General features: G+C 37.2%; 1 protein-coding gene across 7 annotated transcripts; it reads right to left on the bottom strand.

Annotated features, from left to right (window-relative positions):
- Window positions 1-108: 108 nt before the first annotated feature.
- LOC139782667 (aldehyde dehydrogenase, dimeric NADP-preferring-like) lies at window positions 109-14,389 on the bottom strand. Of its 7 annotated transcripts, none has more exons than XM_071721686.1 (13): window positions 14,007-14,388; window positions 11,876-11,966; window positions 5,851-5,891; window positions 5,497-5,640; window positions 5,274-5,369; window positions 4,927-5,148; window positions 4,267-4,430; window positions 3,921-4,151; window positions 3,611-3,811; window positions 3,205-3,320; window positions 1,054-1,189; window positions 771-924; window positions 109-271 (listed from the first exon to the last, which is right to left on the bottom strand). In XM_071721686.1, the coding sequence occupies exons 1-13, from the start codon at window positions 14,031-14,033 to the stop codon at window positions 242-244; spliced, it is 1,653 nt and encodes a 550-aa protein (XP_071577787.1). In that variant the 5' UTR covers window positions 14,034-14,388; the 3' UTR covers window positions 109-241. The 7 variants fall into 7 exon arrangements, 6 of the variants coding, with proteins under 6 accessions (XP_071577787.1, XP_071577786.1, XP_071577791.1 ...); XM_071721685.1 differs by lacking the exon at window positions 3,205-3,320 and adding an exon at window positions 2,253-2,368 and having other exon boundaries at window positions 14,007-14,386; XM_071721690.1 differs by lacking the exons at window positions 3,205-3,320; window positions 11,876-11,966; window positions 14,007-14,388 and adding exons at window positions 2,253-2,368; window positions 6,687-6,800; window positions 7,475-7,602.
- Window positions 14,390-14,639: the final 250 nt, after the last annotated feature.

Here is a 14,639-nt window from a genome sequence, read left to right on the forward strand (position 1 = left end):
ATGCTTCACGAGCATAAGTAAAGCTCGAACATATTTCATACATATGTGCGGTAAAACATCTACTTATTTACTAGGGTATAAACACTATAAACAATATATAAAACCAAAAACATTGTACAAAAATTTTTACTTTTACAATTTCCATTGAATTATAAGGTGAGTAAAGAATGTAGCAATTAATTGTGTAAATTGACAAAATGCATTTATAGATGCATTTGAAGGTGCTGCGTGGTCGGCTGCGTTACAACTGCTTCTCCGTGTAATTAAATTCCTGCAACAATATACGCATTTGTTCTTTTTTTTCCCCTCTCACCTCGTATGAGCACCCGATGGAATTGTCCTGTTACGATCGATGAAAAGTATGAAAAGTAATACACACAATGAAATAACATGAGACATTGTTTTCCGAGCATCTACCGTCAACACTCAAATACCATCCACAAAGGTCAGATAAAAAATTCTAACAATAAGAGGCAATTATAACTGCACACGGTACACACACACAGTTTCTCTTTACCTTAATTATGAAAATACAAATTAATATTGGATAATTATATTTAAGCTCTCTGAGAGTTTAGACTTCACAAATTATGACCATTTTTCTTCCTTCACCTTCCTTCCTATGTCATCCTTTTCCCACAACTATGCTACTATTTATGCAAATATATTTTATTCAAAACGTTTACAATGATTACAAACTCTATTTAGCCCACTTACATTTATGTATAACATAAGGATGAATCATGTACGGTTTAATATCGTTTTTGTACCTTCATTGCAGCTTTAAATCCAACTGTGGCGAGTACCCCGAGACCGAACATAAGTATATATGGTAAATACTTTATAATAGGCAAACTAGGTCTTCTTTCGAGTAAACGTCGAAGCAACTTCAAATTTTCGTCGGAATAGGGTGGAAAACGGGATCTGAAAAACATATTTTCTGCTCGGTATTGAAAGACTACTATTAACTAATATAGCAAAATATTCTATATATAATTTACATAGATTAGATTATACAATTATCTGATTATATAAAAGAAGATTCACACTTACTTGCCCAAAATTTCCGCAACTTTATTGTAATTCCGAATCAAACAACCTTTCTTATGTGTGAATGTATCGAACGTGAATTTTCCATGGTAGGCTCCCATACCAGAATATCCTACTCCTCCAAAGGGTAAAGTATCAACTAAAGAAATAATATACAATAATAATGGATGAAATAATGTAACAAAGAGGAGAAAAAAATAATTTGATATTAATTCTTGTTATGTGAACATATACTTATCACTTTTGTTTTTGTTAGAATCTCTCATTATTTGTCTTAATCAAATTGAACTAAAGATTTTATGTTAATAGATTTAAGATTATAAATAAAGCAATAATTTCACATATATATAAGAATTCCTCATTAAATTGAAAAGAATTTAGTGAGAGATAAGTCAAAATAAAGAGTATCTATTCTTGAATAAATGTTGAGAATGCAATAGTTTTTAAATAAGTAATTAAAAGTGACCGTTTACAAGCTCCCATTTTCACAACTTTAAAAATAAAGCAGTAGTTTGTAGCACGTTATGTAGCGGTATATTTATGGCATGTATTACATCCTCAACATTCGTTCATAAGTTAGTTTTTTATACCATTATACCACTTGTTAAAATTTTAGAATTAATGGAGAACATAGATAGTACAAGCAAAAGTATGATACAATTAAGCAATAAAATAAAAATAAAAAGCTCGTATTACAGAATACTCATTAGTTCATTACATTGCAATTCAATTTAAAGAAATTTAATACATATACATCTAATACTCTGTTAACAGAAACAACGTAACGTAATGCTGTTTGAAAAAAAAAGAAAGCTAGCTAAGACAAACGTATAAAGGTGCCAATTCATGAGACGCTGAAAATGAGCGTCAACAAGGTGAACGTGGTGATTTCGCTTTGACGCTAGCGTCAAAGAAATGAAGTTGAATTTGTTTAATATTCAGCGTCGTCGCTGAATCATCGTTAATCGTCCCAGTACAATCAAACATAGACTTCGAAATACGTAAAATATTAATTATTTTCAAGTAATATCTTTAAGTAATAATATTTTATGGATATATATATATATACAATATATAAATAAAAGATATTATTTTTGAAGATTTTTGCTTGCTGAAAATGAGCGTCGAGCGTCAACGTGAAAAGGCACCTTAAATAATTTATAAAACAAAACTTTTTATAACATTATTGCAAGAAAAACTACCTGCTGCATGTATCATCACGTCATTAGCAAGAACGTTGCCACTAGACGTATTATTAATAATCAAAGATAGAGTTTCCTTGTCCTGGCTGAATATATACAACGCTAATGGCTTCTCCCTGTTAAATAATTAATGTAAGAACGTCATTTCTCTTTGCGAAATGTGTATTTGTATGCGTGAGTATGTGTATGCACGTGCTCGTGTATGAGTATGTGCACGCGCCCGTGTATATGCATGAGTATGTGTACGCGCGGGTTGCGAATAACTCTGATACTTTATAATCGCACATCATTACGTTTGTATAACATTAATAATACGTACTAGTTTTTCTTTTTAATGTCAATTTCATGTTAGTACTTATTTTGAATATTTATAATTTTATAATATTACTTAATATATATTATACCAATAACCACCACCATTTTCAGATGCATTCTATTATTTGAACAGTATATACAGTTTGATAATGCAAAGTTTCCACACTTGCAACCTCACACATAAGTAAAAAAAATAGAAGATTTAGATATACAGACAGTAGAAAAATCTATTTTATACCAAGAAAGAAAGATATAGTGTAAATTTTCCTTCAGCAGTCATCACACCTAAACCAGAAAAAGGGAACGAACATGCTTGTTTCAATCAGAGAATATATCCTTAATCCTAATCAAGAAATGCATTCCTGCTCTTTCTCATAAGCAGTTTGCAAAATCAATTTGTACAACTACCAACCGCATCTGTGCACTTTCTTCCGATAGACAAGACGAACTATTTTGTCAATTTCGGCAGAACCAAAAACGATAAACGTAAACACAAAAGTAAAATATTGTAAAAAAGAATTGTCGTGGGACTTGTCGGTCTCCATAGCAAAGGTTTTTTCTTTCACCGAAATTCTCAAAAAATAAATAAACAGGCCCAATACAGATAATACTTCCGTCACCTAGACTCCGGACTCACCGGTATATTGCAATAACGTGTCGTTGGCGCACACGGCTCCGCTGCTGACTTGGTCTATAATTAGATCTTGTACTCTCTTGCTCGTAGAAAATACGTACAGTACAAGTGGGCTTTCACTACATGCGAAAAACTAATTACTTCATGCCGTTCCCTCGCGTAACAGTGAAATCGTGAAATGTATGAATGTATGAGAGAATATAAGAATATCTATCTCCAGCAGTTATATTTACGTATACGGGAATAAAATCTTCTGTTCGGGATTATGAAAAATTTCAGATTATAAAAGTTCGGATAATTAAAATATTCTAGCTACAGATAAAAAAATGCGCGATATTTCAGAAGGGGATATTTGCATTATTCGTTTCTCATAATCCCTTGCTCATAATATCGAAGTCAAATAACGTACCGACTGTTGATGAAGTTAATTGCTTCGTAAGCATTATTAACGTTTATTATAGGTAATATCGGCCCAAATATCTCTTCCTGCATGATGGGATCCGTTGATTTGACATCAGTAAGTATTGTAGGCGAAATAAACTTTTCCGCAGGATTTACGTCGCCACCGATAGCAATCTTGGTTTTATCGTTTATATAATTGACAAGTCGCCTAAGTATAGGAGAAATAATTATTACTTAACTTATCGAGTCGTCTTTAAACTTGTAATCATTATTCGCCTTAAAAATAATTATATTAAGTATTTGCGTGTAAAACTTACTGATAATGTTTGTCTGTAATAATGCGTGCCAAGTCAGGATTTTCCCGTGGATTGTCACCGTACCATTCCTGTAAAATCTTTTTAGCTTCCTCGATAAATTTACTCTGCACCTCGGGTGTGCATAACATATAATCGGGCGCGATACACGTTTGACCAACGTTGATGCATTTACCCCACAAAATGCGTTTCGCTGCCATTGGCATATCCACTGTGTTATCTATGTACACGGGGCTGCAAATCGTTGTTATTCAGTACAATTCCGTTCGAAAGATAAGTTTTTGGAGTAATATAATTAAAATTGCATTTTGCACGTATCTAGATTTTTTTTAAAAAATTCGTTTAATACCTTTTTCCACCCAACTCTAATGTAACGGGTGTGAGAAACTCATTAGCAGCTTTCCGTACAAGTTTTCCAATTGTAGAGGATCCAGTATAAAAAATATAATCAAAACGTTGCTTGAGTAGCTCTGTCGTTTCTGATACTCCTCCCATTATTACACGGCAACAATCCTGTTCACAAGAAACATCAAGTCATAATTCCTTTTTAATAAGCAAGACGTTTGACATATGGAGTTAATTTATTTCAATATGGATATATTGTTGCAATAAAAATCATGGTTTTTTTAAACTAATGTGTTAAGAGATGATTAAATAGAGAGAGAGAAAAAAAAACAATGTTGCCTCTTGATTATACAAGATGCAGTTCTTGTGCGTCATCATTATGCAACAAAGTGTCTTGTAACAGAGTTCAATTCAAGCCATTCAATTTCAATTTAATTTCATGGTCTACCTTCTTTAGTTAAAGAAAAGTAATGATTTATAACAGAATACCTTATAGGATGCAGGATATCTCAAAATTCGCAAATGAAAAAAATTGCTACAGTGAGAAAATTCTCAAGAAATTAAATGATAACCTTTGTGATTATCTATTAACAGTAGTTTGTAAAATATAAGGATTTAAAATTAAAATATAAAGAATTTTAAAAGCAAATCAAGTCTCACGTACCGTATCTAAATATTTCGGAATGGTCTCGTACAAATATTTCGCTGTAGCCGTTGCAATCTCGGAAGGTTTCACAATCACGCAGTTTCCAGCTGCGATCGCGCCCATCATAGGTAGTATATTCAGCTGAATAGGATAATTCCACGCACCCATAACTAATACAACTCCATAAGGATCTTTTCGGATTTCCACTGCATCGAAAAAGTTCGCCAGTGACTTGGGCGGCTGCAAAATATCGCAATCTTAAAAGTTCACACTCTAGAGCCTAGACTATTAAAGCTGTCTGATGAACGGAAATAAATAAAGAGAGATCTCTTATATAACATATATAAAAACTTCATCAAGATTACCTTCTCTGTTGCTGACCATTCTTTAATATTCATGAGCATGTATTTAATCTCTTGAATTGTATAATCAATTTCCAATGCGAACGTTTCAAACTTGCACTAAAATATAATCGACATTATTAAAAATAATAATGAAAAGAATATATTATTAAAAATAATAATACGATATTAGGCTAATATACACTAATGAAGCGATTGTTTTTAATACGTAATCATTAAATCATACCCTGCGCAGATCTGACGCCAGGACTGCTACTATTTCTGAGGAATTTTCCGTCAGCATACGCATAAGCTGTTTTAATTGCTTGATTCTCCATTCTAGCGGCCTTGTCTTTCCGCTGTTAAACGCGTCTCGCGACTGCTGAACTAACTGTAATAATTTTTATATAGACGAGTCGTTAGTCCTCAAAAAAATTATACATTTTTCTCTTACATAACACGAGAAAGAAGACACTCCGATTGGTTTAATTAAAAAATATAAATGATAGTTTTTTTCAAACGTAGTTCCAAAATTTCGTTGGGGTCCCTGAGACCCCAGGGTGATTTTCGAGGATTAATAAATAGTTAATTATTTGCTTACCTCAGGATAATTTATAGGCATTTGTTTATCATTTGTTTGCGCTGAAACAAAAGAAAATAATATATTGTTCGATGTAAATATTTGACGGCCTTCTATTTCGATTGCTTATTACATATATTAAAGAAATATTAAAGACTCTCGAAATAGATGAGGAGCAAGTCACAAGATATGAAAAATTCATCTTTCAGATGAGGTCGATAAATAATATAATCCGTCAATGGAATTTTTGCCTGAACGAGAATTTAAAAGACGATTTAAGACGGTACCCAGCAAATAAAGAGAAGAGTCGTGCGATAAGACAAATTTTTGTTTTCAAAGTGCGGAAGATAAGACGATAAGTGCTTCAGGAACTGATCTCTCGTCACGTAAAACCGAAAAATCATCGTACAAAAATGATCGTCCCGAAGTAACGGTTAACGCGAACGTGTCCGTTAATATTTTTTATCGCTGATGTATCGCCACCGGGGGGACACGGCGGACAAGGACGCCCGAAAGTATTTAAACTTAAACGTATTAAACGAGATATGCAAAGTCTCGTCGACCTCGTTCGAAGAAAAGAAAACAAATATATATGTATCTGTTTTGGTTTGACGACTTCCAACTTATATACACGTGGCTACTTTTATCAATGCAGCTTAACTTGTGAATCTCGGTTTAACTTTTTTTTATCCTCTCCCAATTCTCAGAACTCAGAACTATAAAATTTCCAATTCCAGTTTTAAGAAATTGCAAAAAGATTAAAAAAAAAAGAGTGTGAGTTAACCGAGACTGAAGTTAATCCTCAATGATAAAAATGAATATCGCACAAAGTAAGGATTTGTTATGTAAATACGTACGGATAATCGTGTTCGCTCGTTTGCGACGGGACGCGTGCGGCGCGGCATAAATCAATTAAATATTGCGCAAAACCCGTGCGTTAATTTCTTCATCATCTTCTTCAATCGTTTCTTCTGCCGAGTCGAACAATACCGATTTATCGTCATAGTGATTAGCCGCGATAATTGCGCTCTGTAGCCTTTTACGCGTGCCCCTTGAAGCGACTTAAAACTCCGTTTCCGTTCCCAAGTAGAACAGAAAAGTCAAAATGACAATAAATTTCGTCAATATGAAATTAACAATATTTTGACTTTTCTATTCTACTTGGGGAGGGAGTTCAAGCCGCTTAGGGCCGGTTGTTCCAACTTGTTCGTAAACCAACTAATAATAGTTAAATCATACATGTCTTTTGTCTTTCCTTCAAATTAGACGAAGATTATAGACATATGATTTAATTATTAGTTTACCAACAGGTTGGAACAACCGGCGCTTAAAAGAGGCACGCGTAAAAGAACAACATAATTGCCGAGCGCGTCGTGACGTCTCGATCGGAGAGCTTGCGGATTCGGAGCAAGTATTCGGATGTCAATAGCGCGGAATGCAGCGTAGTTTCGGTAGTTTCGCATCTGTCGACATGGGAGGATGGGAGCGACGGGAGGCGGAAAAAGGTCGGCTCGAGAGAGAGGCGCCGTGGCCGACCTTTCGGACAAAGAGAGCGAAAGAGATCGGGAAGAGAGGCCGAGGAACGTTTCCGCTCGACGCTGAAACGTGTAAAAGGACGTCACTCGCGGAAACGGTCGGGGCTTACCCATAGTCGCGAACACTCGTGGACCCTACGGTGGACGTTGGCGGACTAATCGTCAGATAGTCGTCAAGTCGACAGCAAGGGGAGGGGGGTGGGAGGGGGAGAACCCGGAGAACGAAAGTTCTGCGGCTGCGACTCCTCGGTGCGGCGGATCGGCGGCCGGCGCGTTACATACTATTAAGCTCCACGCTCCACGAAATGCAGCGTAAAGCGTCGTCTACAATGGCAACAGGAGTATGCAGTAAGACGTAAACAGTAAGCTATTGACCAACTACAGTCGATTATTCTTAAATTGTAAAAATCCCATTAGTCAATAACTTACTGCTTACGTCTTACTGTATACTCCTGCTGCCATTGTAGACGACGCTTTAGAGATCAAAGTGTACACGTGTGTGACGTGTGTCTTTGGTTATCTCTCCATGCTCCGGAAAAAGCGTGGCGGGGGAGGGGGAAACGGCGCCGCGCGCCGGCGTCGAAGAGGAGGAGCGCGAGCTCAGATCCACTTGGCGCTTCAAAACTCTTGGAAACGTTTCATCCTTGTTGTTTATCATAATGTTAAACAAGGCTAAAATAATGCTCTGTAACGTTTGAAGCGTCCAGTGGATCACACTCCATGGTGCTGATTCCCGAGAGCCAATTGGGAATCAACGCGCGCATTATCATCGATGAATAAACGGCTTCTTCTTGAATAATGGCCTTTAAGCAGTACTGCTCCAAATAGGCCAGTATTATGAATAAACGGCGTCTCGTCTCAACTCTCACGTCTGGTCGTGCGGCCGGCTCACCGCTAGAGGGCGCCACTTGTGAATTCTCGCGCCTCGCGAGGTCCAGGAAATCCGAGGACCGACTTATATCTGAGTCCGAGCAGCCCGGGCGACCTGGGGCGACTCGGCGAAAGTGAAGGGTGAAAAATTGGCGGACTTGCAGGGTGGAACGATTCGGGAAATGATCAATTTCGCGTTTCCTCATGGAACGCTCCACAGGTGTTTTATGCGTCACTTTCTCCCGGAAGTTTAGCTCGCTTTTCGCGATTTCTGATAAGTTTTTTTTTCCTTCCTAGGCGCGTAACGCGTGTTAGGAGAGCGCGTTTTACCTTTATTTTTTCCGCGATTACTAGCCAGCGTTTAATCTATTTTCGATGTTTGATTTGTTCTACGGAGAAGTTACGAAAGTTACGCCTTTAAGGAGCTTTTAATAAGGACGTGTTATCGTTCGTCCTGTTTAGAAATGTAGAAAATATTGGATGTTTAACAGAAGCACATTCGATATGTTCAAATAACTGAGCATGAGATCCGTGAAAGTAAAGCACACTTAGCGGAAGTAATATTGAATGTCTCGACATTGTAATGGACTTCTTTTTTTACAAGTAAGTATATATAAGGAAAGAAATGTGAGAGAAAAAATACATTTTAAATAAATATTATATATATATATATATATATATATATATATATATATATATAAACTGGAACGTCTGTCTGTGTATGTTCTCTATTAATATATTAACTCCTAAACCCTTTGACTGATTTAGACCAAATTTTGCATAGTTACTCTCTAGACTCTAGACCCCTGAAAATATAGGCTGAAAATATACCATGAATTACTCTTGAATATTTTAACCCCCTTATTTTCTGATTTCCTCCCCTTGACACTTTGTGATAATTTAAGTTTATTGCATTATCATATATGGGATAAAAAGCCCAACAGCGGGTAGTTTAAGCAAATTATAGATAAACGTAAAAAGGAGTTAATTATTTTATCACGGTTTTTTCCGAATCTGTTTCGAGCTTATTTTTGTGTTTTTCATTTCCTACTTAATTGTTTACTACCTAGTACTACCTAGTCAAATATCTTCGGAGCTATTTCCCTGACGAAAATAATATACGTTTATTGATGGTTTATAAGAAGTTTGCCTAAGTGTTGAGCAGATGTTTCATTTGAGCTTTAAAACATTTATTAAATTGTTTATGAGATATAAATTTAAACATGAAATTGTTTATGAGATGCTCACGTAGCACCTTAAAACGCCTCGTGAATATTTGCAATATTCTGAAAACGCTACACTTTCCGAACGCCTATCAAACGTAGCCGTGAACATCTCATAAACAATTCCATGTTTAAATTTATATCTTATAAACAATTTAACACTGCACGGACACCGTGTTTTTGAAGCTCCCGGACACCTTGGGACTTTTAAGTCCAAAGGGTTTTTGAAAATGTTTTTGTGTTACAAAAAATCTATAAAAATTTATGTATCATCTTGAAGGTTTCAAAAAGTGATTTCTGTACTTACATAGGCCGGACTGTTGCAATTTTTTTTTAAGTGTTGAAACATCAGGAGAAAACTAAAATACGGAAAATCACACTGTGCCTTAAAAGGCCCACGGTGTCCGCGCAGTGTTAACAAATGTTTTAAACTTTTAAAGCTCAAATGAAACATCTACTCAGCGCTTAAAAAAACTTCTTATAAATTATCAATAAACATATTATTTTCGCCAGTGAAATTCGTTTTATTTGTGAAATTAATGACTAAACCTGATGACGTGCGCAGAGACGTAAATGTCAAAATTTGCACGTATAATGGAGCACATTCAGCATATGTGAGCTTTGTGGTTTAAATATTCGCGCATCATGGCTGGCATTTGGTTATTCCATAATATAATAATAACAACAATAATACATATTATTACATAAATTATTATATATTATTATTATTATTACAAGTTGTCAAATAATTACCGAGCAGCCAACAGTTATAAAGCGCGAATTTTAGATACGAAGCGCGTGCCAATAATAAACACATTATTTGTAATTCTACGCATAAACCAGTAAATAAACACATTATATGCGATCCTATGTATATAATTATTACTTTGTTATTACGCGTTATTATGAGAAAAAATTTAAATACTAAAGTATTATCGAATAACCAAGTCACGTGGCGCGAATACTTTTAGTGCGCTTCGAACGTGCCTCGCGATTTTGTATGCAAATTCATTGTATGCGTTTAGGGCGTTAATGATTCTACCGCGAGATCGCACCGAGCCGCGAAGGCCGGAACGTACCATTGTGATGAGAATTCTGCGTCGGTTGCACGTGTATCTTTACGCATTCCACTTTGAATTTATCCATAGAATCGCTCGACATTCGCTACGGAAAAAGATGATCCTTGCTTCCTCGATTACGAGCGCGCGTTAGTCCGGAGGTAACGATCCCCGACGTTACCGGGTAGCTCAACGACCGTGAGAAAAATGGAGCTTTGTATAATAACAAATTGCGCGCCTTGTATAATAACGATTGCGTTGCCGATCCGTCGTCGTCGTCGTTACCGCGTTCCACGCTCAAAATCGCGAATGCTCGCTCGAGGTTGTGTCGGGTTCGAGACTGGATCTTTGACTGGACTTGGATCTAAAGCAAGTTCTCGCGACAATGCGAAAGGCGATTCGACGGTGGGGGATAGCATGGAATTTAAAAACATTACAGTATCTTCTATAGATCGAGGTGGTCTTTAAACCTTGAAGTGTCTGGCTGTGTTGAAATCACCGAGATCGAATCTGTCGGTCGGAGTCTGCGGCAGGTCTAAACAGAACGGAGTTCAGGTCGTGCAAATTAATTCGACTTTAGAAGATTCGGCGCAAACATATCCCCAACACGTGTAATGTTTCGTGGATTATTCAGCGATCGCGCAGTACCGGCGATTAACAATGTCTAATAATATATGAGACTTCCTCGTTAACTCTGAGTAGTAAAAGTAGAGACCCGCAATTATATTGCCGCCACGTGCCACAAACTCTGTTATGTTCTTCCTCAACGATCTGTCATTTACTTCGCCTATTTTTAGATGTTCCTTATGCAGTAAAGGACACGGCAAAGACAATTTTCTATGCGTCGCGACCGACCTGCAGTTAGAGGAGAACTCGATCGAGAAAGAGCTCAATTATTACCAATACCGAATGTCGAGAGTTGCGATGTTCTCACGCACATCAAGTTTGAAAAGGTCAAATAAAATGACGGCTGCTTCTGGGTCGATACCTTCCGTATTTTCTCATCGAAAGTGCGTATGAGTTACGTCTACGGGTACCCGCTACGATATTCGTATGCTATACTCAGATATTCTGCGGTCACACAGCTTGCGTAATAATTTTCTATTCTAGGAACGAGCTTTTAATGGAGAGAGATTTGTTGGAAATTTATACAATGATACACTTGCTGACTTTCCCAAGGTACTACTACGTCTTCCTCACAGCGTTACAGCTTCGTTTCGGCCTTTAATTTTGTTACAGTTCTCAGCAGAGAGACGTCTTATAAAAGCGACATATAGTTATGACATTACCTTATTATTTTGCAATTTAATCTTCTTCTTTTTATAATTATTAACATTTCTAATTTAACGGATTTACTCACGTGATTCGGCTAAATCAGCCGTTTGCATCTCGATGCAACAGACATCGGACTCTTTCGTGACGTCCGTCGAAATGTCCAGTATTACTTCAGCCTGGGGGGAAAAAAAACGTTATAAATATTTCATAAGTGTAAGAAAATATAGTTGTCAAGATGAAATCGGAAGTCCTTGTGTAACCCGAATGAGAATCGATAAAGCTTATATTAATATCTAACATGCAAATTATGTCGGAGATCAGATTTATTTAAAGATTTATTGTCGAAAGTTTATTCTTGAAAAGAACGGGTCGATCAAATGTAGCAATTATTTCCCGAAATAATACTGATAATAGATAGCTACGTTTATACGCCCAATTCGTTAAGTCGTTTGGCGTACATTAAGATTCATATAAATTCATATACGCGGCGCGATATATCATTCTAATCCACTTTATATATAAATCTGTTTTCATCAATCAAAATTTTATATAAATTCTAAGAATTGCAAAACGATTCTGTATAAGATAAATTCTAATCGCAATTAAATTTAGTCTAGATGTAACGCGACGCAATTAACGCGCCATCATTACAATGCCTGGGGCTCTACAATTAATCGATGCGTGTTTTCTCAAGGAGAACTCCATTAGAGAATCATTTACATAACGTTATTACTTTTCTCCGGAGTTAATCTGCAAGGTGCGTATCCGCATGCTCTGCCATTCGCGCCTAACGATATGGAAAGCAGAAAATCGGAGTCTATGAGACTCTTTATTGCAGGTCATTTCACTTCCTCGTCGAGAGTGCGAGTTACGTGTACGGCTTCACATACTGGCCTGGATACACGTGGCTACAACGATGTGTAACAATTATAATTATACTCCGTAAAACGCGAGCTTTCGATTTCGGAGAGAGTTCAATATCCATGACGATGCTTTCTAGTATCCGTGGAACTTCGTCGTAGCCTCGCGTCGGGGTAAAACTTATTTATCGTCATACGTCAGAAATTTCGTGGAAGCGACGGCGTTGGCAACGGACTTTTGCATTAAGGTAAAGTTCACATTTCGTAAAAAGCAAATAATCATATACAACGAGTTACAATATTATTTTTAGCACTGATTTTAATTAAGCCTTTTCACATTCACACAGGTCGGTTAGTTAATATTAAAGATATAAATATGTATAGGTATCGTGGAATAGTAAACAAGACAATTATCGTTCAGACGCGATAATCATGATTTCCGTGAAATAATTTCAGAGTGCATAGCCCTAGACTCTAGAGCATAACGGAATAAAAATGAAGAGTGATTCAGAGCGCGCAAACTGAAGCGTGATGTTTCTCCGAAAACCTTTTTAGAAATTTAGAAGAATCGTATCGGTCGTCGAAATACAGAAAAATCGTCTTGTATCGTCAGTCACGTCACTCACGATTTTATCTCATTTTTTTTCATAATTCATGGTGTTCTCTATCTGTATTTCTTACAATGTCTTAGTTTTTCTGGCCTTAGCAACTGTCCGTTTGTGATATATCTAAATTTCTATTAAAACTATAGGAACCTCGTTAAATTCGATAAGTTAATAGGCACTCAATAAAATTATTATTATTAATAAAATTGTAGCCATCATTGTAGCTGGAAACTGTCTGTGACGTCAATACTTATATATATAGCAAAATCACCTTTCAGCGATGAGTTGTCGAAATATCTTTTTATAAACAACCGTTTATACGAATTGCGTAATACAAATCATTCCCTCTTCTAGGCACATTATTTTACTTCGGTATATTAATCACGCGCCGACTCGAGGACGATGTCCCGAACGTGACACCGGAAATCGAGTCTCCACCAGCTTCGAGCTATTTCGAGTTCTAAGTCCGACGGTAAAAATGCTGATACCGTATCGACGATGTGGATGAATGTTATTAGGTTTTCGGGACAGGTTTGCGGCCGAGAAAGTATCGGTATCCGCTAAAACGTCGACGAGGAAACCGGTCGAAAAGATCTGTTACTCCTCAATCGGCACGCACTCACCACGCCAGCCGTGATTTCCGTGATATTTCGCTCGTTGATCCTCATCGCGTGTTAACAAAGTGTACTCACGTAACAAGCAAAACACGAACGTTACGTCGTACTCTGTGATGATCACGCAGAAAACTCACCATGTTCGATGATTCCGAGTGAGGCATTCTCGACTCGAGTCCAGGCCCTTATCTCCACGGATACGGATCGCTCGAAGAAACTACGTCTCCGTCTGCATAAAAGCAGCGGATACACGTTGCAGTTGCGACCGGTTTTACGGACGGACACCCAAGGGACTAGGCAACGTTGTAAATCCCTCCAATTTTTCACGGCACATTCTAGAAATAATGTAAGCGGACGGGATTCGTCGACCCGGGTCGGGTCGCCATTAACTTCCAAATTTCCAGGCTCCGTATAAGCACCGCGGCAACGTCGAAAACGTAGAAGGAGATGTAGATCGCGAGATATATTAGCCGGCGCACTGGTTTGCGCGAGTAAAATACAAACGACACGCAATGCGATTACTAAATGTCTCTCTTTTTTTCCGAAGCCTCGACTCCGGGATCTATTGTGCGCGTCATGAATAATTAATGGCGACCCCAAACGATCTCGCATCGTACATTATACGAGCTACGTTCGCTTCCGCGGCGAGCATTTTTATTTATGCGAGACCGTTTCTCGAGCCAATTCTAGCGGCCTTAAGCGACTTTCAAATAAACATCATTAACTCTTAAAGGAGAAAGAAAAACTGCTCGTCAAGCAATGTGAGTTTA

The sequence above is a fragment of the Temnothorax nylanderi genome, unplaced genomic scaffold (assembly GCF_030848795.1).
Source record: "Temnothorax nylanderi isolate EJ_2023f unplaced genomic scaffold, tnyl_v1.0 TNYL_tig0433_pilon, whole genome shotgun sequence".
NCBI lineage: Eukaryota > Metazoa > Arthropoda > Insecta > Hymenoptera > Formicidae > Temnothorax > Temnothorax nylanderi.

Bases quoted from the DNA above. Each gene is read 5' to 3' on its own strand.
- LOC139782667 (XM_071721686.1), bottom strand. From the start codon at position 14,033: ATGCCTCACTCGGAATCATCGAACATG. The intron at 4,431-4,926 runs GTACGTGAGACT...TCTTGTGAACAG, and splicing joins TTCCGAAATATTTAGATACG to GATTGTTGCCGTGTAATAAT. The intron at 1,190-3,204 runs GTGAGTCCGGAG...TTATTTCTTTAG, and splicing joins CACGTTATTGCAATATACCG to TTGATACTTTACCCTTTGGA.